This window comes from Tachysurus vachellii, chromosome 2 (assembly GCF_030014155.1).
Source record: "Tachysurus vachellii isolate PV-2020 chromosome 2, HZAU_Pvac_v1, whole genome shotgun sequence".
Classification (NCBI taxonomy): Eukaryota; Metazoa; Chordata; class Actinopteri; order Siluriformes; family Bagridae; genus Tachysurus; species Tachysurus vachellii.
In genome coordinates this window covers 13,668,071-13,689,219 of record NC_083461.1, presented here as the reverse complement: position 1 = coordinate 13,689,219, position 21,149 = coordinate 13,668,071, and the positions used below count along the sequence as shown (strand labels likewise).

Genomic DNA, 21,149 nt, shown 5'->3' with positions numbered 1-21,149 from the left:
ATAGTGCCATTTATGCAAATAAAGTTTGAAGGATATTCCAGGTTTGGCCACAACCTCCTTTTTACAGCATTCTAAGAAACGGGATATTAAAGCCTTCCAAAATTTCAATTATGTGATAAAAATGGACTCAAACAATATTGCATTAAAAGGTGGAATGGCAAGTATTGTCATTGAAGGCTAAAAACAGATCAGTAAATGTAACCTTTGGTGGTAGAATCTGGAATATACACAGAACTATTCAAATGTAGAAATGCAATATTATGTTATTAGATATTATGCTTTATTATTAGATTTACCATCTATTAGTACCAGCCAAAGGATGACCTGGTTTTGACCTTACATATGGAGACAGAATATGTTTATTCAAAATGTACCAATGATCAGGCTACTAAAATGCTCCCAAAACAATGTTTTTTATTTAAATAAACACTATGTATGTATATAAAATGTATTTATTTAGATAGATGTCTTAATAAACCAGATCTTTTCATTTTTTAAAGCTGTACATAAATGACATGTTTATACATACAGAAGTACACACTGCTTTTGCTGAAGCAACTGAGCAGGGAGAATGCCGGTCTACTTCCTTTTTGCATTCACACTTTTACAGACCCAGTTCATGCCATCCTGATACACACAAACAAATTAGAACTTTAATTAACATAATGTATACGATTAGAATTTCACTTTTTTTTGTTTACTAAATATAAGTTATAAATAAGTCTTCTGTTTGTTTATAATATATAATTACCTGTATGCCCTCTCCAGTGAGGGCTGAACAGGGCTGGATTTGCCATACTCTGTCCCGAATGGTGTGCAGGTTCAGTCCCTCAGCGATTTCAGATGCAGGGGCTGCAGTGAGCAGGTCTTGCTTATTAGCAAAGATGAGAACAGGAACCCCACTGAGCTTCTCCTCATCTAATAACTCAGCCAACTCCTTTGAAGAGCAGTGCAACAACATAACTTGTATAGTATGTTTTAAATTAACAGTAAAATAACAGCAGGTGATTTTTACTTTTTAGTTCTTAGATCCCTGTTGTCTTATGTAGCTCTGTGTCTTTATGCAGCACCTGGATCCAAGGGAACTTTGTTTTATTTAACTATGTACTGCATATATATATCTTTAGAAATGTCTATATTTGTGCATAAATAGGACCCAAAACATCATCAGATTTTCACAGTCCTACAAGCAAACAAAGTGAACCCAAACAAACAAATCAGGCAAAAAAAATTATACTTCTTCATTTAGTTAATGAGAATAATGATCCGGCATATCTGTGACTGGCAAAAGTATGTGAACATTTGATTTCAGTATCTGTTGTGAGCCCTTGTGCAGTAATAACTGCAAGTAAAGTTTCTGGTAACTGTTGAATAGTCCTGCACAACAGCTTAGAAGAACTCTATCCCATTCCTCAGTACAGAACAGCTTCGACAATGAGATTTTGGTGGGTGTCCTTACATGAACTACTTGATTCAGGTCCTTCCGCAACATTTCTTTTGGATTAAGGTCAGAACTTTGGGTTGGCCATTCAAAAACATTATCCTTGTTGATCTTTAATTGTTATTTGGTAGACAGACTTTGTTGCTAGTGGTCTTTGTATTGTATTCAGTTCACGGACAGATGTCCGGGCAAATTGCAGCCCAAAATACAGGCCCAAAGCATGATACTACTACTAACATGTTTCACAGATGGTATAAGGTTATTATGCTGCAATGCAATGTTTTTCTTCCTCCAAAAACATTCAAACTAAAATGTTTTATTTTGGTCTCATTCGTGCAAAAAATATTTTTCCAATAGTCCTCTGGATTCTTCACATGTTCGTAATGTTCTTTTGGATAATAGTGGCTTTCTTCTTACAAGAAGAAATTAATTATTTAGCTACTACTATTACTTAGGTAAGTTATTCTGGATTCCTTTCTGACCCAACAGACTATTATATGTCTTGCTTTTGGAGTGATCTTTGTTGGTTGACCATTTCTGGGGAGTGTAGAAATGGTCTTAAATTTCCTCCATTTGTATAGAATCTGTCTGACTATAGATTTGTGGAGTCCAAACTCTTTAGAAATGGTTTTGTAAACTTATCCAGCTCGATGAGCAACAATGACGCTTTTTTTCTGAAATCTTCAGAAATCTCCCTAGTTTGTGCCATGATCCACATCCACAAACACGCATCATGAACATCAGACTTTGATATACCTCTGTTTATCAAGACAGGGCAGTAACTGATATCTGATTGTCATCCCACTGATTCAAAACAGATGAACTCTAATTTGACCTTCAAATTGACCCTAATTTGACTCTTTTTAATTTGACATACTTTTGCCAGTCACAGATATATAATATTAGAACATTTAGTTGAAAAAAACAAAACTTATTTGTCTGCTTTGTTTCATTGGGTTCATTTGTCTGCTTTTAGGACTTGTGTGGATATCTGCTGATGTTTTGGGTCAAATTTATGCAGAAATATAGAAATTTCTAAATGGGTTCACAAACTTTCAAGTAACAATGTACACACACACACACACACACATTATATATATATATATAAAACACACTATATAAAACACAAAGCTCACTGACTTGAAGTTAAATACATAATATTACCTGTCCTGTTTCTTCGAATCGTTTGCGATCTGCACTGTCTATAACATAAATCTGAAAAAAGAGATTCATTTATCTTTCAAAAACCTCAAAGTGCTTTAATGAGTAATGATTCACAATGCCATGTCACTCACCAGAAGATCTGTATTTTCAAAATAGTTCCTCCAGTAGGGCCTGATTTTGCGCTGCCCACCAATGTCCCAAACATTTAATTTGAAACCCTGTGACTGCACACTTTTGATATTGAAACCCTACCAGAATCAAAAAAATTAATAAAGAATAAAACATGACACTAAAAATTCAAGACATACTGTCTCATGTTATAATGTGTATTCTTTCGCTTTCATGTATTTCATTATTTAGTACAGTATCACATACATATATGATCACTCTGATGTGAAGTGGTGGGAGCAGAAAAAACACTAATGTGCAGGACCAGAGTTAGGAACCTGTGCTCTTTAGTCCTGACCTGTGTTGGTGTTATGTGGCTGATATCCTCAGAAGCCAGCTGTTTGAGCAGAGTGGTCTTGCCACCGTTGTCCAACCCAAGAAGCAAAATGCGGACCTCTTGGTCAGGGGTACTTTTCAGCTTTCGCAAGATTGATAACAAACCCTGAAAAAAATACACTCGTTTAGATTAATTGGGTTACACAAATGCAACATGCACTGATGTTGCCTTAAGGGCCGAGAGAGTAAACACAAGCTCAGCCATAAAGCTGATAAACCCCATGTGTCCATCCATCCATCCATCCATCCATCCATCCATCCTCATTTTTATTCTATCAACGCACCCAAACTGTGCAATCTTTAGTTTTCTGGTTCTGGACACAGTCCATAATTCTATGCCATTCCATCAGGTCTATTAAACACCTCTATCTGTGAATAATGATGCTTTAATGCTAGCGAGTTAGCAGCTAATCTCCATAGAGATTTAGCTAAAAGTGATGCTGATTATTATTTAGTATATAAACTCAACTGTACAAACACACATTTCCCTCGTCAGTATCGACTAATTAAACGGTGAATGAAACATGATAACTGCTCTGTACTATACGCGTACGTATTTGACGCACAGCGTAAAAGCTTGTTATTATAATGGGCTTTAACTCACCATGTTGCGATTGTGCCTCCTCGAGACGCCTCCGTGTTACTAAGGACAGCCAGTGACGTAGTACGTAAGACAAACATAGAAATAGGCGTTGCTTCGTTAGCACAACGCGGAAGTAGATTCGTATCCCATCATAACACGGCCATATAGCTAAGCAGGTAATTCGGTGTGAAAAGAAATGGTTTATATAACACCACCCGTATTTGCACTGATTACTATATTACTAACCAGCACGTGGTACGACAGATTTGGTTTAATTTAAAGCTAACGGTTAATAAAATTATACGTTCAGATTGTGTCTGAATTCAGAGCAACTCTGTGCTGATGAACAGTGATAAACTTATACGTTATATCTGTGTGCGTTCATAAAAAAACAATACTACCAATACAATACTAATTTTATTGCATATTCCTGTAAGGATCCGCCCGTTTATGTGCCACGTGCTTCCTCGTGCACCGACAGATCACGTCGTGTTAATACAGAACCGGCTCACTTACACGACAGACCTCACCACAGACACCCATCCAGTCTGACTGTAAGTGCTTTTATTTATGCCAGCATTTAATATCTCAGTTGCACGAGGCATGCTGAGTTAGAACAGAGGAACATTTCCGGGTCGTTAGAGATCTGTGCAGACAGAACTAAAATCTGAAGGCTTCAAGCCAAACAAACTTCCAGCATGTCACCGTCTGATACCTTTATATCGTCTCTCAGGTTTCCTGCTTGTGTTTATAACGCAAATTCTGACTTGGAGAGATTTTACATATCGTTATGCATCAGGCTGTTCCTCATCTGTGGTCTGTCTGACGTGGCGAGTTTGTTGTGAAAGCGGTAGTTACCGGTTTCATCCAACTAAGCTTTTTTCCCTCTCTCTCTTTCTATATAAACCAGTCTAAAACAATAGATATTTCTCCTTACTGCATGTTTGGGTTACTTATTGTGTTATTTATCTGCCATCTAAAACGATAAGACGTCACTTACACAGTAAAGTAAGAATTTTTTGGGTTTTTTTGTTATTAGAGACTATTAATTTGTCATAATTCTGCTTGTTGCTAGAATTTACACTTCCTCGTAACACTAAATAAGTTGGAATAATTATGCACAAAAGTGTGTTATTCTCTCTAAAGTACAAAACTTTAAACTTTACTAGGCACAGTTTTAGCTTGTAAACACCACACAGTGTTTAGTCACGTGAACGGTCAGATTAAACAGTTCAATATTATGCAATCACAAACAAATTATATATATATATATATATATATATATATATATATATATATATATATATATATATATATATGAAGGTGATCTAAATGTACAGGCAAACACATTCATGTTTCTGAGACACATTGAGATTTCACAGGTTTAAACCAGAACACTGCAAATGGTCTTATGTACACTATATTAAATTACTTTTAATTTTGTCATTTAAGGCACACAGAAATATAGAGTACAGCAAAATGGCATCCTCCAAGGCTTTGTTACAACATTACAGAGATCATTGACAACTGTGTGTGATCGACAACATCGTGCATATGCTTCAGGGCATTTTGGGTTTCTTCAAAGCTAACGGTTGATTAAACTGCAGCAGTTTGATGGAGGCAGTTACTGAACCTGTACTTAGTTGACTTAGTTGACTGCTCGTTCTGGAATTTCTTCCTTTAACTCACCACAACACTACTACATACCATATTACATCTCTTACAACTTTCTAATACTTTTTAGAATTAAGTAAAGTGTGACATAACTTGCTCAACTAAATGGAGCTTTTTTGCTACAATTGTTTTCAGATTCATTTTGTTGTTGACTGCTTTCCTAGTCATTACCTAATGCAAAGCTTGGGCAAAAAATGCCTTCATCTAATCACTGGCAGAATGAACCCCACTGGAAACAGTAATTATAATATATAACATGGCTTAACTTTGGATGATGTGCTTTTATTTTAGTGTATACTTTTGCTCTTGTGGAAAGCAGAGATATGGCAAGGTTCAACAGGGAATGTTATACATTGAGGCTCAGCTAACTTGGGCTAAGCAAATGAAACTTTTTGCAACTGGGTCACACTCAGACAGCCTGCATGTCGTATGTACACCCTGTGACACTAAGCAGAGTTCACCACTAATGCAGATCAAGGTTCAGCTTTGTTCTTTTCTGTATGTGTATTTAACTGTTTTGACCTGTAATGTTGACACTCTGGCTAACTAAACTTATAGACTGTAAAACTGGTCAGATTTTATTGACCGAGTATCATGAGAAGAACCTGAATTACTGCTGAACCATACTTTTTGTTTATGGAAATGATTGTTCCCAACTTATAATTAGGTGAGCGAACAGTTCTTGAGTTAATTTCTAGAGTTAGAGTTTACTCTTATGGTAGATAACCACCATTTTAAATGTTTAATGAACAGAAGAACAAAAAACTTTTTTTTTGCCAAAATGTATTTTGGCAAAAAAAAAAAAAATGTAAAAAGCCAAAATGTATTTAATAATAAAAAAGAAAGAATCTAAAAATTAATATGAAATTATTTTTTTTAATTGGTATTTGTAAATTAAGTTCGAAATCTTCATGAATGAGATTATATTTTCAGAGAGAAGACTTAATTATTGATTACAGTTGTAGTCATGTGGATATGTGGAGTAAATTCATGACTGATGAGAGGTAAAATGTTAGCTGGCAGATGTATTGAAAAAAATCAGATTAACATTTAGTCCATACATTACCAGAATTTGCACAAATATCACCCAGCCATTAACTTTCAAAGGTCAGTACTGATGCAGTGTGTGTGTTTTTGTGCTGTGTTGATTTAGTGCCTGGAGATAGGAGAAAGCACCATGGAGGCACCGAGCGGCTTTGATATTGATGCTCCGCGCTGGGATCAGTTCACTTTCATGGGCCGTCTCAAACACTTCTTTAACATTACAGACTGTCGCACCGTCCTCCTGGGTAATGCCAAACTGGATGAAGCAAAAGCTTTAGTGGATAGTTGCAGGTAAACTCGAGCAATCACAAAAACCATATGAATAAATTATTAATTCATTTATATCAAACTTAAGAAACACTCCACCATTTTTATCTCACAACTCACCAATAATGCAAGCATAACAGTTAACATTTGAAATAACAATTTAGTGCAATTTAAAACTATAACCATTACATGTTAACAATCTAAAATTGTTAACATTAAGAAAAACATCATTCTGTTAACATGCACTTTACTGTGTATTGCTTAGCCAGACACACATGACTACAACTGTAATCAATTAAGTCTTAGAATAAGCCTATTTTTTTATTTCGAGCTTAATTTACAAGTACCACTGACTGATATTTAAATTTCATATTAATGTTTAGATTCTTCCTTTTTTTATTATTAAATTAGTTTTGCCTTTTTAAATTGCTTTTCTGTTCTTTCATTAGTATAGGGAAGCTTGCTGATGCTAGTGTTGTGGTAATCACATACCTTATAGATTTAAATGATTAAGATGAGACTTAAAAACAAAAAATGCAGCGTTCCTTTAAAGCCCATTCCTGAAGTGAGAAAAAGATTTGTAGGTAGTCAATGAGGCACCTGATTTTGAAGTGTCTTGCTTTGTCATTATGGATGATTGTGTGTTCATTAATGAAAGAAAGTAAACTGAATTCATGTATGTATAATTCAGTAAAGAATACTTGTATTTCCTAAGAAGTTATCCAGTGTATTGGTTTACAGACTATAAACTTCTAATGCAGTTGATGTCATTACCTTTCTCTTCCTTATTATTGTTCCCTAACCCTCTAATTCCCCTGTTTCCCTAATTTTTCCTCCTCCTCTCCCCAGAGCGGGCTCTATCCCTCCAGGTACAACTGATGAACAGCTGTATTATGCCAAGAAGCTCTATGACTCGGCATTTCACCCTGATACTGGTGACAGGATGAACTTGATTGGCAGAATGTCTTTCCAAGTGCCAGGGGGCATGGCTATCACTGGCTTCATGCTGCAGTTCTACAGGTCCAAACTACTTCACAATCACATTTAAAAGTCATTTAAGCTTGGGTTAGTTGAGGTCACTTATGTTATTTTCAGCATAAAAAGTTTGATACCAGTAGTATTTATTTCTAATTATTTAATTTTTTTAATAGGTTCATTGATCCTGTGAATTGGCTATATTGTGCATGTTTTGAGTATTGCTCTGTGTGTGTATTACTGCAGGACGGTGCCTGCTGTGGTGTTTTGGCAATGGGTAAATCAGTCCTTCAATGCTCTGGTCAACTACACCAATCGTAACGCTGCCTCCCCCATCACACCAAAGTGAATATTTTGCGTTTACAATATTTCTAGTAATCAGTGACTAAGTAACAGATTTGAATATAAACTCAGTGGTGTCACAGTGAGCTATTTTGGTAACAGGAGCATTGCAGTGGGATGTGTGTGTTTTCTCATGCGTCTTTCTGCCTCCTCCAGACAGATCGGTGTGGCTTATGTAACTGCAACAAGTACCGCATTGGCCACTGCTGTGGGTCTGAACCTTTACACAAAGGTATTCTCAATCTGTAAATTTCAATGGAATTCAAATTGTTGTGCTTTTGTCAACAGTTTACTTCATAACCGTACTGGTGTTTGATTTCTTTTCAGAAAGCACCTCCTCTGGTGGCTCGCTGGGTTCCTTTTGCAGCCGTGGCTGCAGCTAACTGTGTAAATATCCCTATGATGAGACAACAGTGAGTCCTGTCAACTTTCATAGTATTCTTTTATTTCAAACATATAGTTTGTTTTTGGCTGTGTTTATGTTTTTGCTAGCCATGTTCACAATTCTGTTCTTGTGCAGGGAGATCTTGAATGGCATTGCAGTCACAGATGAAAATGGCAATAAACTTGGTGACTCGAGAGTGAGTAACAATGATGCCATCACCAGAAATGACTAATTACTCACAATCACTAGTAGAATGTTAAGCAAAAAATAACAGAATAAAAATAAACATAATGAAATACTCAACACAGGTTTTTCACCTAATCTCTATGTACTGTGTATCATGTGAGATTACAAGAAAGTCAAATGTGCAGTCTTTCCCTTTGTAGTGAACTGGGAGCTATTTGCATGTAGGAACTGATGACATGAGCTATAATCACTGCGCTGAGGAATATTTTGAGCCCGATTTTGTTGCTTTACCACTTCATGGACAAAATCCTGAATTAGTTGTTGCCCACATCATAAAGTAGAAAATAAATGTCACCTTTTGCTTGCTAGTGTGAATGTAGGTTGTCAGGTTTAGTAACACTGACATTGTAATATCTTATGCACAAGACAAAAAGTCAATAAGTTGTTGCCCAACATTTCAGCCATAAGACGTGCGTTCTCGCCTAATGTCTGCCCTATCATCAGAGCCTATTCAGCTCTGGCTAACATCTTTATTTTCTTTTCATGTTTAACCCTGAGGTGACTAATTTACACTATATTAAAAAGGAAACTTGTATAACAACATTGAGCATTTTGGTTTTTAGACTTTAATCAGCATTATTTACATATTTCACATGTCACTGATTCTTAAAAGGCTGTTTGTAGAACAGTGTATATTTGGCTGATAGCATCCAAAGGTGACAGACAGTCAGATCATGCCTGAAGTGCGTAATGCAGCAGGAGGTTGGTGGCTGGTTTGGTTTTGCTCAGTACTAAGATTTTTTTCCTGGTTGTTAGACATTATTCTTTGCCAAGCATTTGTATGAGCTTTAGATTAACCACCACTATTGGACTGTACTGTGCTGATTACATGTGATTGAGCTTTTATTAATTTGGTAAGATAACAGGAACTTGTCATCCCACAGAAAGCTGCTGCAAAGGGGATCACACAGGTGGTCATTTCCCGAATCACCATGGCAGCACCGGGCATGAGTAAGTACATACAAATGGCTGGTGGTGTGTGTATGTGATTGGCCTAAATTTCCTTAAAAAGAGGAAATGGTATAAGAAAATGGCTGTGTATTGGCAATTTTATGGTGTTTTTATGGAGTCCTGTCTAATTTCTCTTTCTCTCTCCAGTCATCCTCCCTATTATAATGGAGAGATTAGAAAAATACAGATTTATGAAGGTATGTTGTGTAACAACTTGTAACTTAAAGAAGCAGAGACTTTGCACTGATAAATCTCTAAACTATTCACAGTCCTGCCTTTTGTTTTTGTTACTTAAACATACTACACTGTTTTAATGTCTCCCTTTATGTTTAATACAGAAAATTACATTTCTTCATGCACCACTGCAAGTGATGATGGTTGGAGTATTGTAAGAAACATTTGTTTCAATTAATGTTATATTATTATCAGCTGTCTTGTTTTGAGCTAAATAAGGGTACAATGAAAACAAATCTTTCATCAGTTCTCTCTCTCTCTTTCAGCCTGATATTCATGGTGCCTGCAGCATGTTCACTGTTTCCACAGAGATGGTAAATATAAAGATTAATACACATTAATTTTTAGCCACAAGCATTAGACTGGATGAAGTAACAGCATGCATAATAATATCCACCAGCAACCCTATAAGATTGTACTGGGCACAACCTGATCTCACTGCTCTTGTTTCCCAGCTCTCTGCCTGTGTCTAAACTGGAGCCAGAGCTCAGAGAATCCATCATCTCCCAGTATGGTGATGGCATCACCCATGTTTATTTCAACAAAGGCTTGTGATACTGTTACCCTGCTTCTCTTAGGCTGTAGGAACATCATCTGATCCTGAACTTAGCCAATCCTGAGCAAGATCAGAGGGACTGGTTACTCATATTCACACAATTAGTACAGCTTGTTTTATAATATTTTAATTGTATTGCTTTTCTACAGTATTTGACATTATTTGTAGGGGTAATGGTTTTGCTATAATTTGTTGCCTTTGGCTTACCTCTGAAAAATGGTGTTTTTGCACTGTTTCAATTTGAGTTAGGCCAGAAATTTAACAGGTGAATTGCGAGTTGGATATATATATCGATTAAGTATTAATTGGCAGTAAATTTTATTGGTCAATAATTAATTAATGAATTTCTACAATTCTGTATGAATGGGCCTTTTCTTGACATATATGGTCAAGAGCAGTATTTTAGAGTTTTCCAACAATTATTACTAGTGATTAAGGAGAGTGGGAATGCCGTTGCATACTGATCTCTCAGGTGTTTTTCATTTAAAGGTTATATGCTTTAAAGCTTTATTGATTTCTTGAATAGTTCAGGTATCCAGCTACCAAGCTGGTAAAGATTCTAAAGACAAACATCCTCAAGGTCAAACAATTGTGTTAAAATGTTTATTCTTTGTCTTTTTCATCCAGATTTTGGTGAATAATTTTGTTACATTTTGTTGACATATTTGGTCAAATGCCCATATGAGCTCAAACAGAGACTAGTAGCGAATGCTACCTCTCTCTTACTTGTTTACAAATAAAGCAGTAAATCTGTGAGGGTAAATTAATAGCTGTATGCCATATGATTACACAATGATTGAGCATGTGCTGTGCAAGCCTGGTGTTTTTTTTCTCCATCCTCTTTATAACAAATATACGATTTTGCCGAAAAATGTTTTCATTTGCAATCGATTGCATACTTTTTGATAGCAACTGAATGAATGGTGCTGTAAGGGTATGTCACTGTATTTAATTGTTGTCTTTTGTTGTTCTGAAGAGAGATGTGCCCAAAAAAAACATTTGACTGGAAATTCTTTGGTCGTCTTTCAATATTGTATTCTGACCACTAGAGGGAAGTATTTCATTACCGGTTATGTTAATGGTTGATAAGCATCTGCTGCATATAGCTTTTCAAGCAAACCTTCACACCATGAAGGGGGAAAATCCTATAGAAAACTCTTTCTGGTACTAAACAAATGAGAGCAACTATATTTGGACATATTTAGACCAATATTTGGCTGTGTGATAACTGTTTTTTGGTATCAGGGTGGGACCGTGATGTGTGCTTTGTATTGGTTAAGAGCAAGTTACAGGCCTCATGTTCCTCTGGCTTGTTTACTATTTGTAATAAACCTGACATGCAGGCATCAGCAAAGGTCTCATCCCAATTCACCAGCCTGAAGCATGTGACTGAAAAATCTGCCAGACAGCCTAATGTTCTTTAACAGTTTTATTTATTTTTTTGCTAATACTGTAAATTTGCCCAACAAGTGAACATCCACATAGGAAATTACACAAAGCATCAAAGACATGCATAGTCTGGTTCTCATCATACGACTTCTCACTCGTGTGCTTAAAACACAAGAGGTCCTGCATTTCTGTACTTTCAGCAACTCTTTAAAGGAAAAGACAAAAACTGGTAAAAAATAGCATATAAAATAACGGTAATGACAGTAAAATATAGAAACAACAAACATTTAAATTATGCTGTTTATATTTCATTACATTTAATACAAAGCTGTAACATAGATATAGCATGATTTATATTAAACACTACTAACATTATTAGACTGATGTAAGTGTTTCTAATTATAAAATGGTCAAAGAAAAAACATTAATGATAAAGCTTTTTTTGTTGTTTGTTTTTAATTTAAAGCAAAGCTTCTCCACAACACTGTAAGCAGTTTAGACCAGCAAATTCTGTTTCTTCAACACTGTCAGCCTCAAAAAAAATAAAATAAAATAATAATAATTAAAATAGTAGCTGGCCAAACTAGAATAGGCATCAATTTTAATAACAACCTTCTGAAAGCTTGCTTGTATTTGGCAGACCATTGTGTTCATTTTATACAGCTTTAGTACTTTTAAACAAATACAAAACATAGCATTAAAGCGTCAATCATCCCAACCAACTAAAAAAAGCAATGATTGTTCTCTTCTACTCCACAATGGTACTCCTCCCTCCCTCCCTCTCTCTGTGTCAGTCTCTCAGTGTGCTACAGTTCATCCTGTCAAAATGCCTAGCAACTACTACCATCACACCTTGCTCTATCTGTCACATGACTTAGCAGTGCCCAATCACAGAACGGAGACAAAAGCCTTCCTTATTCGCAAGACAACCAATAAACTGTGTTTATTGCTATCACAGAGAAGAAGCCTTACTTTTCCCCTAATGTTTATTATTCAAAATGTACTTCAAATATTTAATGTATTCAGTCTGATAACTGAAGGGCAAAACTAGGGTTAAAACTGAAGGGCAAAACTACCATTACCATGGCAACTAAAGTCTTTCATAGCTCTACTTTATTAAAATGTCCTAGCGGCACATCAAGTAACACATCTGCAGAGTCTCTGATGGCACACTACAGTCCAAGGCTTGAAAATTCCTATCAAGCATTTGTTAATGGAACCTCAGTATCTTACTTCCTATAGGAACGTCACAAAGTCATTTGCAAATAAGCATAAAAGGCATTAAATGGCATTCTAGTGACAGCGAAAAGACTTACAAAACCTGAAAAGAGGATTCAGTTTTGTAGCAGTTTCTACAAAGTGCAATAAAAAGTTTCAATAAGGATCAAGAGTGATTTCAGAAAAAAATATTTGTAAAAAAGCAGATATCTACCATTATAAAAAATAAGCAGAGATAAGACAAAGGTATACACATCACAAAGGAAAGAATGATAAAGGGGTAGACAGAATCAGTTAATATCCAATAAGTAAACAATAAAACATAAAAAGTAGACATCACGTATTGTTACACAATACCATGTTCCAAATTAGAAAGAAAGTACTAATATTATATTGAGACAAGCAGTGTCAAACTGATTATATGGTATTGTCTTATCACCCCTTTATTTTCCCCTAACAGGGACGCTCAGGTTTTATAGTTAAAAGCAAAACAAAACAAAGTATGAAGGATTCTCAGAAACCACATGCACTAACATGAAATTTGGTCAGCAGCAAACTATAAGCTTCTTTGTCCCTCACATATAAATGTGGAATGACTTTGGTCTCTAAGTTTCTTCCTCTAACAACCCATGCATGCCTGTATTAATGCTCTTCATTTGATCACAGTCAATGATTTAACTCTCTGGGAAGTCCTGCCTCACCATGTATTTGACTCGACCAATTAGCCTAACTCTGCGAAACTACATTTGCAAGTGTTCTACTTAAATTGTCTTTTTATTTAATGGAGAAACAACCAAGAAATGAAACACGTGAAATGAGCTTTGAGTCTGCAAATGTTTGCAGACTGAGAGGCCATTTCGGTCATTTAAAAAAAATAATTAAGCGCTCTTGGGACAGAAAATGTTCATAAATTAGGATTGTCCAGCATGTAAGGGTGATGACACAGAGTACAAGCTTTATGGGCAGTTGCATTGACCTATGTTTTGATATCTAATTAAACTGTAAAGCTAATCTAATTTTTTTGGTGCAGTTTTTGTTCTGTTGCATCTTTAATATATATGTTGTTTTAAAGAATTTCTGATCGCACTGTCTAGAGATATACATGAATTTATTATGGGTCCTCATTGTCCAGGAACTCCTTCTTTGGTGGAGCACTGCCACGGTACCAAGCACACGAACCATCTCCTCTCTTGATGCAGGAGTAGTGTTCAGACTGCCGTCCATGAATGAGCTTCTCCGTCACCCAGTCGGTCCACAAGCACTCCTCAGGGCTGCTGATCTCACAGGGGAAGGCCGCACAGCGGGTAATCTGGTCAGCAAAAGAGTCAAGTTAACCATAATGATTACAATTGTGTGCTATTCAGGGCACAACATTGTCTTGTCTAAGATTATCTGAGTTTCCTAGAGTTGGTTACTGAACAATACCAAACCATGGAATCTGAGAAAAAAACATAGTTATGAAGCGCATTAATGTTGAGAATGTGAAATACCTGTGACAATTTTGGCGGTTATTTTAAACCCAAGTGAAGTGTAAATGTTTTCCATGTGTCAGACAGAACTGTTATGTTGATCACCTTGCAGTCGCAGCCCATCTGGTAACGCTGGCTCAAACTCTTCTTCTGGGTGGCACTCGTGGACTCCCACGGCATGATGAGATCACACAGAGTCACATGCATCTTCCCACTGCCTTCTGCCTTTCCTGGAAAAATGCATGTCAGACAAAACAATATGTAGACATAACATTATGTGCAAGTACCAGCTGCAAAAATAGACATAACAACTTATAAGAGTACACAGTAAACAAAAGTAAAAACTTAGGTTAGACCAAACTATACCATACGGTGCACTACAAATTATTGGCAAAAAACAATTAATTATGGGAGACATCCCATAACATCCAGGTGTAGAGCTACACATTCAGGTAACTGGACAGCAGTGACTCTGAGAGTAGTTTGAGTAAATGTAAATCACATGTTTATATTAATGTGCTGTTTCTAATATGTTATTGTTTCTGTAGGAACAGCTTATTCTCAGTGCTGGGTATGGCAGATGCACCACGTTATCTAAACTTAATAGACAGAGAAGCTTTTTAAAAAGATGATTAGTTAACGTTTATGGAAGGAGACTACAGCGTCAATACATTGTAACTAAGATAAAATCACTCCAGGAAAGGAGTGCAGATTGGAGGAGTTTGCAGGAAGAGGGGATTTCTTTTTTCTGCATTAGAAAGATTATAATATAGCTAGCTATGTATGCTTCATGGCAGCTGTTAATCCATATTATAAGTGTTTACAGTCACCTAATATATGGGTGTCCTAAATGGCTGTCCAACGAAAATGAGGATTTTTGGACTCCAAAGGAAACGTTTCAACAGCAACAATTGCTTCACCTATTGTTTTAAATATCATCTGATCAATTTAGTTTTACACTTTGTGCTTTCCTCCATTACTTCTAAATTTTCTTCATATACAATTTTTTTCACATGCTGTATTTGCATGGTAAGCATAGTATGTGTGCTTTGAAATCACAACCTCAGCAGTTACTGTGAGCTACAAGCCCAGTTTCCCTCATTATTGTACCCCCTCCTTACTCAAACCTTCAGCTTTACAAGGCAATTGCTACCTTGTGCAGCCCTCTGCCTCGTCCACTCTGTAATTTGGGCTATGCTGAATCAGTCTGAAATGTAGAAACCAGAGGATGTCTGTCTTCATACTCTCATGAGCTTTCATTTTCTCTTTTTTTTGATTAGCAGCTCATTCGAATCACAGATGAGAGCAATCAAATCTAAATATAAATCTAATATTGTATATTATTCAGCCAGTTGCTGCCCCTTTTAACCATCAGGCACCAAGTTTCAGATATCCCAGAAGTGCTCTGCTGTGGCTCAGGAACTAATAGCAACCTGTGGTTTGAGTTTGCTTGTTAAACATCCTGAAATGACATAGTAGTCTTCCCAAACCACTATGTACACCAGATGCAGTTTCACGCACTCTACCTGAGATGAGGTACTCCTTCTTTCCATTAGTGTCCATGGTTACCCCACACACAGCTGAAGAAGGTGCAGTAAAGATCATTTCAATGTGCTGGTCTGGTCCTTTGAACATCTGGAAAAGACATGTTTGTTTTTGTAATATTTATAAGTTAAATATTTTGTACCTTTTTTTATAAAAGTCATACAAATTGTTCTATCCATACCTTAATCTGCTTGATGTCATACTGGATCCTCTTGATAGGGTTGCCATAAATATCATTCCCAGCACTGACCTCTTTTCCTCCTACCACCTTTGCTCTGATTACTGTTACAGAAAAAGACAAATGAAAATGGCATTACAAAATTAATTAGCTTAACCATATTATTCTTATCCTGATCCCAACATTTATGTGACTGAATTTGTGAACATGTATGTGAGCGGCCCCATCCAGAGTGTACGCCGCCTCACGCACAATTATCCCCAGAAGCTCTGGATCCATCACAGCCCTGAATAATATGAAGCAGTTACCATAGATGAATAAATGATTTACCACCTTCACACCTGCCTAATATGACTATTTAAATAAAAATCACATGTGTGTACCACAACTTGTTATTTTAGGTTAGGCGTATAATCATATAGCACATGACACATTTGACCTTCTGTAAGGGAGTCACCATCTCTCTGAGGCCTTGCCTTAACAGCAGTGACTGATTTCTCTCACATAAAGAGTCATGCCCCCATCCCAAATCCCATTTCCTGCCAAGTGAGTGTTTGCAGCTGCCCTGCTGTCTTAAGCGCTCTTTGTCATATCAGCCAACATGTGGGAGCGAAGCCTGCACACGAGGAGCTGACACATGGCAACCTTCCGCTGACTCCTCAGTTCTCTTGCTTTTTATATCCCTCTTTATTTTTTCTAGGTCTCCTTCATAGTTGTCAAAAAGCTCACTCACTCACTCACTCAACTTCTACCGCTTATCCGAACTACCTCGGGTCACGGGGAGCTGTCAAAAAGCTTTTAGAAATATAGAATAGTAGCATATTGTAACAGCCAAGCAATTAAATGTTGCCAGTCCCACCTTCAGTAACATTAGCACATTCAAATCGATGTGTTATGAAGCTTGTGAACAACAGTGATGAGAACAGAGCATTCACATTAGAATAAATGATACATTTCAAGAAGGCAAATTGAAAGCTGATTGTTAAACTGTAGATTTGTCTAGAATGCCAAAAAGAGCCTTACCACAAAACTGTCATAAATTGAAGTGTTGAAACAAAGGTTAGGGGGAAAAAAGTGAGAAAAAATGTGGCAACTACTGCCAACACAGAGCAAAGTCATGGTGCTAATCATAAGTATGCTATTCTGCATTCAGCATTTGGACAAATGCTATGGCTTTTGGTGGAAGCTCTCACTGGTAAATAGGTGATATGTGGTGATACACTAAAAAAAAACAATATAACAGACAACAGAGGACCCCCTGGTTAAATTCCTCTACATGCAGTAACCCACCTGCAGATAGAAAGAAACAGCTTTTAAAACAGGTTTTCATTAACATCCTAATGACTGTTTGTCCAAATTACAGACCTCTTCCAGTCTTAGATATTATAGCACACCCAAAAAAAGAGAAACCCAGTTCAGCAGATGAGTTGACAAAATATTAAGACATCAACTGAGATACTTCTGGATTGTGGTTTTGTCTCCTCCTCAGCATCAGTGTTTGCCAGCTGCAAAGATTTGCCATGTGTTTTGGCAGTACAGTTTGTTTTAATGGAGGGATATTCAGGAACACTGTCAACTACTAAAGTGAAAACTCAGAGGAATAAGAAGAAGGAACACAGATGGCTGAGGGATGTTTGATTGTAGGGCATACTATTTTACATAAACAGATAGAAATAATAGAGGTCATTTGAAAAGTTACAAGGACAATGCAAAGTATAATGACAATGGGACAGTGAATACAAAGGTGGAAGAGCAATAGAGGGAGCAGAATGGAAGAATGACTCCATGGTGTGCAACAGCTGCTGTTATTGAAGGTATTTGCTCACCATGGAAAATATGAGGCCATGGATTTTGCATGCAGAGACAAAATAACCGGTGAAAATTTTTATCTCTCTCTCTCTCTCTCTCTCTCTCTCTCTCTCAATTTCAATAAGTTTTATTTGCATGACCATATACATGTACAGTATTTTGAAAGCTTTCAGCAAAGAAAAGAACAACTCTAATTAATAAACATGTTATTTAGGACATAGGACAACATAGGAACATAGAGATTAATATATAGTCATGATAATAATAGTCATGGGATCTTAACAAACATTGCTCTGTGTGTGTGTGTTACTCACTGTCCCTCAGATTGTGGCAGGCAGATACATACTGCCCTGCTAAAATGGAGCTCTCCCTCATTTCCCCCAACAGTTTGTCAGTGTTGGGCAGGAGGGAGAACTGGGGGTGAGCTAACTGAAATTGTTTAAATATATTTCATGTAGGTTATTACATTTTTTACACTGTTAGGAAGTGCAGCTCTGTCCCCACTGCGTTGTCATTGCACTCTCTCTCTCTCTCGCTCTCTCTCACACACACACACACACACACACAGCAGCCCTCATTCCACAATAATGGATTCATTTTATGGGCTGGAAAAGACACAAAAATGATAGACTTGATGGCTCTTTAAATTGAACAAACTCCTCCAAGTCACATGCTTTTGTGTGCAGGTCAACCATTTTTATGACTGCAGCTGCATGCTAACATGCTAAGGGTACAGGTTATAAACAGAAAACTGCTACCAGTATAAGGCATGAACAGAACATATGGGCTGTTTTTGCACTAGTGAGTGAATCAATGGCAAAGTGCTATAGACAGTTTTACACCCACATGTCCAAATATAGGGATTTTAGTGTTGAGTGGACAAAACTCCTACTGCAATGACAAACCAAAAAATAAAAAATGTGCAAAATGCTTTAAAAAATTTTACATTAGAGCTTCACAACATCAGTATGTTGACTGTTTTTCAAAATCTTTCATTTGCTTTGCATGATTATTTTTGAAATTTTCTCATTTCTCAGCATTTCTGCCCCATCTGATGTTGTGTGAAGTGACAAGGTTCAATTCCAGTACATGATCTTTTCTCTAACTGACCTACATTTATACTCTCTAAAAAGCATGTTAAAACCCACATTCATATACATATACACATATCATAATCACAGTGTCACAATTTCCATGAAAGCATACCCACCATGAGGACTAACCACATCGTGAGGTTGTTCCATTGCACAGCATTTAGCAATCATGACCAGTTCTGGGCTCAAAATGGTTCTACCCATTCCTACCTTTATGTCCACCTTCCTTAAGGCACCAAAAAGTCACTTTTCAAGTCTATATACTAATACAACATATAATTCATCTTCTGCTTAACAACACATCTTCTGCTTAACCTCCATCTGACAGAGTATCTTAAATTCAAGCACTCGAGTGTCCTGACACAACAAAGCACAGTAATTCAATCTCTTCGCAGCACTGTGTACTTGCCCTTTTCACTGTGTGAATACTTACTGGCTCAATGCCAGCGACAGCACTAGAACCTTTATTTGTGGTTGGATCATTTATTGTCTCGAGTATGCTCATGCTTAACTCACATTTAAATGCTTTACTCCTAACCAAACACAAAATATATACTTTTGCTATTTTGGTTTGTTTTTTTTTATATGAAAATATTATTGTCTTTTAATTTTGTTGAAAGTACTGTCATGTGACTTTTCTCTTTAGGTCTAAATCCAACCAGGTCTATTGAATTTAGATGACAGCTCAGTGTAGATGATATTTACATGAATAAGATAATTAGTTAAATGCATTTTATCTTCCCCAGACAAAATTCAAGTATTTAAGTGCTTCTACAAAAAAAATCTTTCTGCCTGTAAACTATCAAGGAAAACTTGGTGAAACAAGAATCACTAGCATTGTTGTTTCAGCTGTCCTCCCATTGTTGAACCTGTCAACTTCTGCCAAAAATAAAAAAGTACTGTTTTAATTATAATATTTTTGTACCATCTTCACACAAGGGGATGTACTGACTGATCTGCTAAACCATTTGATTATGTCTGGCTAGAGTAAAAAGAGCTGTAGGATGACTCACAGTGAGAAAGCAGCTAGATGGTTTCATCTGCATTGTCACTGTGGCTCCTGAATAAAAAAATGTTGGTTAAAAGAGCAGGTTTATATTGCATTGGGAAAACCGCCATGGAAAATGACTAGACAGGGCAACTGATGGCTGGATACTGTCCATGACCTTGCACAAACAAGAAGATAGGAATAGAGAGGATGTGGATAGACAATGAGTTGCATCAAGTTTTGTTGACAAAGTCTAAGAACCTTTACCAGAGTCTGCATCATTACACAGCAAAGAAGACTGTCCATTTAGATCATCACATTTCCAATCTACATCTTTGCATATTATAAGAGTCAAAAAATAACAGTATTGAAAGTGAAATAAACAATTTCACAAAATCTGCAGGAGAGTAATTAGTTTTTCAGTTATCTGCACAAGGTCACAGTCTACAAGGTACACACCTCTATGCCATATGCAGCATACTGTTCTCGTAAATGAATTCAGTTTCAGTTTCTTTGACAGAAACATGTGTGATTCCAATTTAAAAATGTAAACGTAAACATTTCAGTATCTTCCATTTAATAATTCACTGCTCCATTACCATTTTTCCAACTCTCATCTCCAGGCTGAATGAGATGTATGGCACATATCAACAACATTGCTTTACAAAATAAGACATTGAGGTATAGTCCCATACCTCAATTGTTTTTCCCCACATGGTAATGCTAGCCAATGTTTTGTAACTAATCACAAGCTAAATATCTGTAAATTTAACAAACCAAAAACATATACAAAAAAGACAAGAAGTTATATTAAAAGTGACCCAGCAAAATATGTGTTTCTGACTCAGGGCATATCATTTTAATTTCAATCTATAGCACTGCTAAATATATTTAGGGTGATTCAACTGAAAAAGTTACTTTTTGCTATAAACTCAAAGGACTTTATTTAAATGGTTTATTTAGACCTTGTTAAACAAGAAATGGGATTGTTTCAATAGCATTGGTCATATATGCTTGTTGGACATAAATAACATCGCCAGATAAACATCGCTCATTTGAAAGAGGACCAAAAGTTAAAAAGGTTGTAGTGACT

The 21,149-nt window shown here is 36.4% G+C and overlaps 3 protein-coding genes across 4 annotated transcripts in view; 1 reads left to right on the top strand and 2 right to left on the bottom strand.

The window, feature by feature from the left end:
• Positions 1–438: 438 nt before the first annotated feature.
• On the bottom strand, positions 439–3,866 carry arl3b (ADP ribosylation factor like GTPase 3b). Its single transcript, XM_060857519.1, has 6 exons — positions 3,714–3,866; positions 3,072–3,215; positions 2,737–2,853; positions 2,606–2,656; positions 752–937; positions 439–627 (listed from the first exon to the last, which is right to left on the bottom strand). Exons 1-6 carry the CDS (start codon positions 3,714–3,716, stop codon positions 580–582), a joined length of 549 nt encoding a protein of 182 aa, XP_060713502.1. The 5' UTR covers positions 3,717–3,866; the 3' UTR covers positions 439–579.
• On the top strand, positions 3,816–11,376 carry sfxn2 (sideroflexin 2). 2 transcript variants are annotated; one of them, XM_060857506.1, is made up of 12 exons: positions 3,816–3,868; positions 6,520–6,701; positions 7,527–7,697; positions 7,899–7,997; positions 8,151–8,226; positions 8,322–8,407; positions 8,515–8,575; positions 9,510–9,576; positions 9,724–9,773; positions 9,915–9,964; positions 10,077–10,124; positions 10,266–11,376. In XM_060857506.1, the coding sequence occupies exons 2-12, from the start codon at positions 6,544–6,546 to the stop codon at positions 10,363–10,365; spliced, it is 966 nt and encodes a 321-aa protein (XP_060713489.1). In that variant the 5' UTR covers positions 3,816–3,868; positions 6,520–6,543; the 3' UTR covers positions 10,366–11,376. The 2 variants fall into 2 exon arrangements, with proteins under 2 accessions (XP_060713489.1, XP_060713488.1); XM_060857505.1 differs by lacking the exon at positions 3,816–3,868 and adding an exon at positions 4,130–4,246.
• Positions 11,377–11,780: 404 nt separating this feature from the next.
• Positions 11,781–21,149, bottom strand: part of timp2a (TIMP metallopeptidase inhibitor 2a) — an 11,814-nt gene continuing 2,445 nt past the window's right edge. The window contains exons 2-5 of the mRNA XM_060857507.1: positions 16,169–16,269; positions 15,969–16,077; positions 14,548–14,672; positions 11,781–14,282 (exon numbers count right to left, since the gene is read on the bottom strand). Of these exons, the coding sequence (XP_060713490.1) occupies positions 14,085–14,282; positions 14,548–14,672; positions 15,969–16,077; positions 16,169–16,269 (533 nt within the window). The 3' untranslated portion in view covers positions 11,781–14,084. The remainder of the gene's footprint in view (positions 14,283–14,547; positions 14,673–15,968; positions 16,078–16,168; positions 16,270–21,149) is intronic.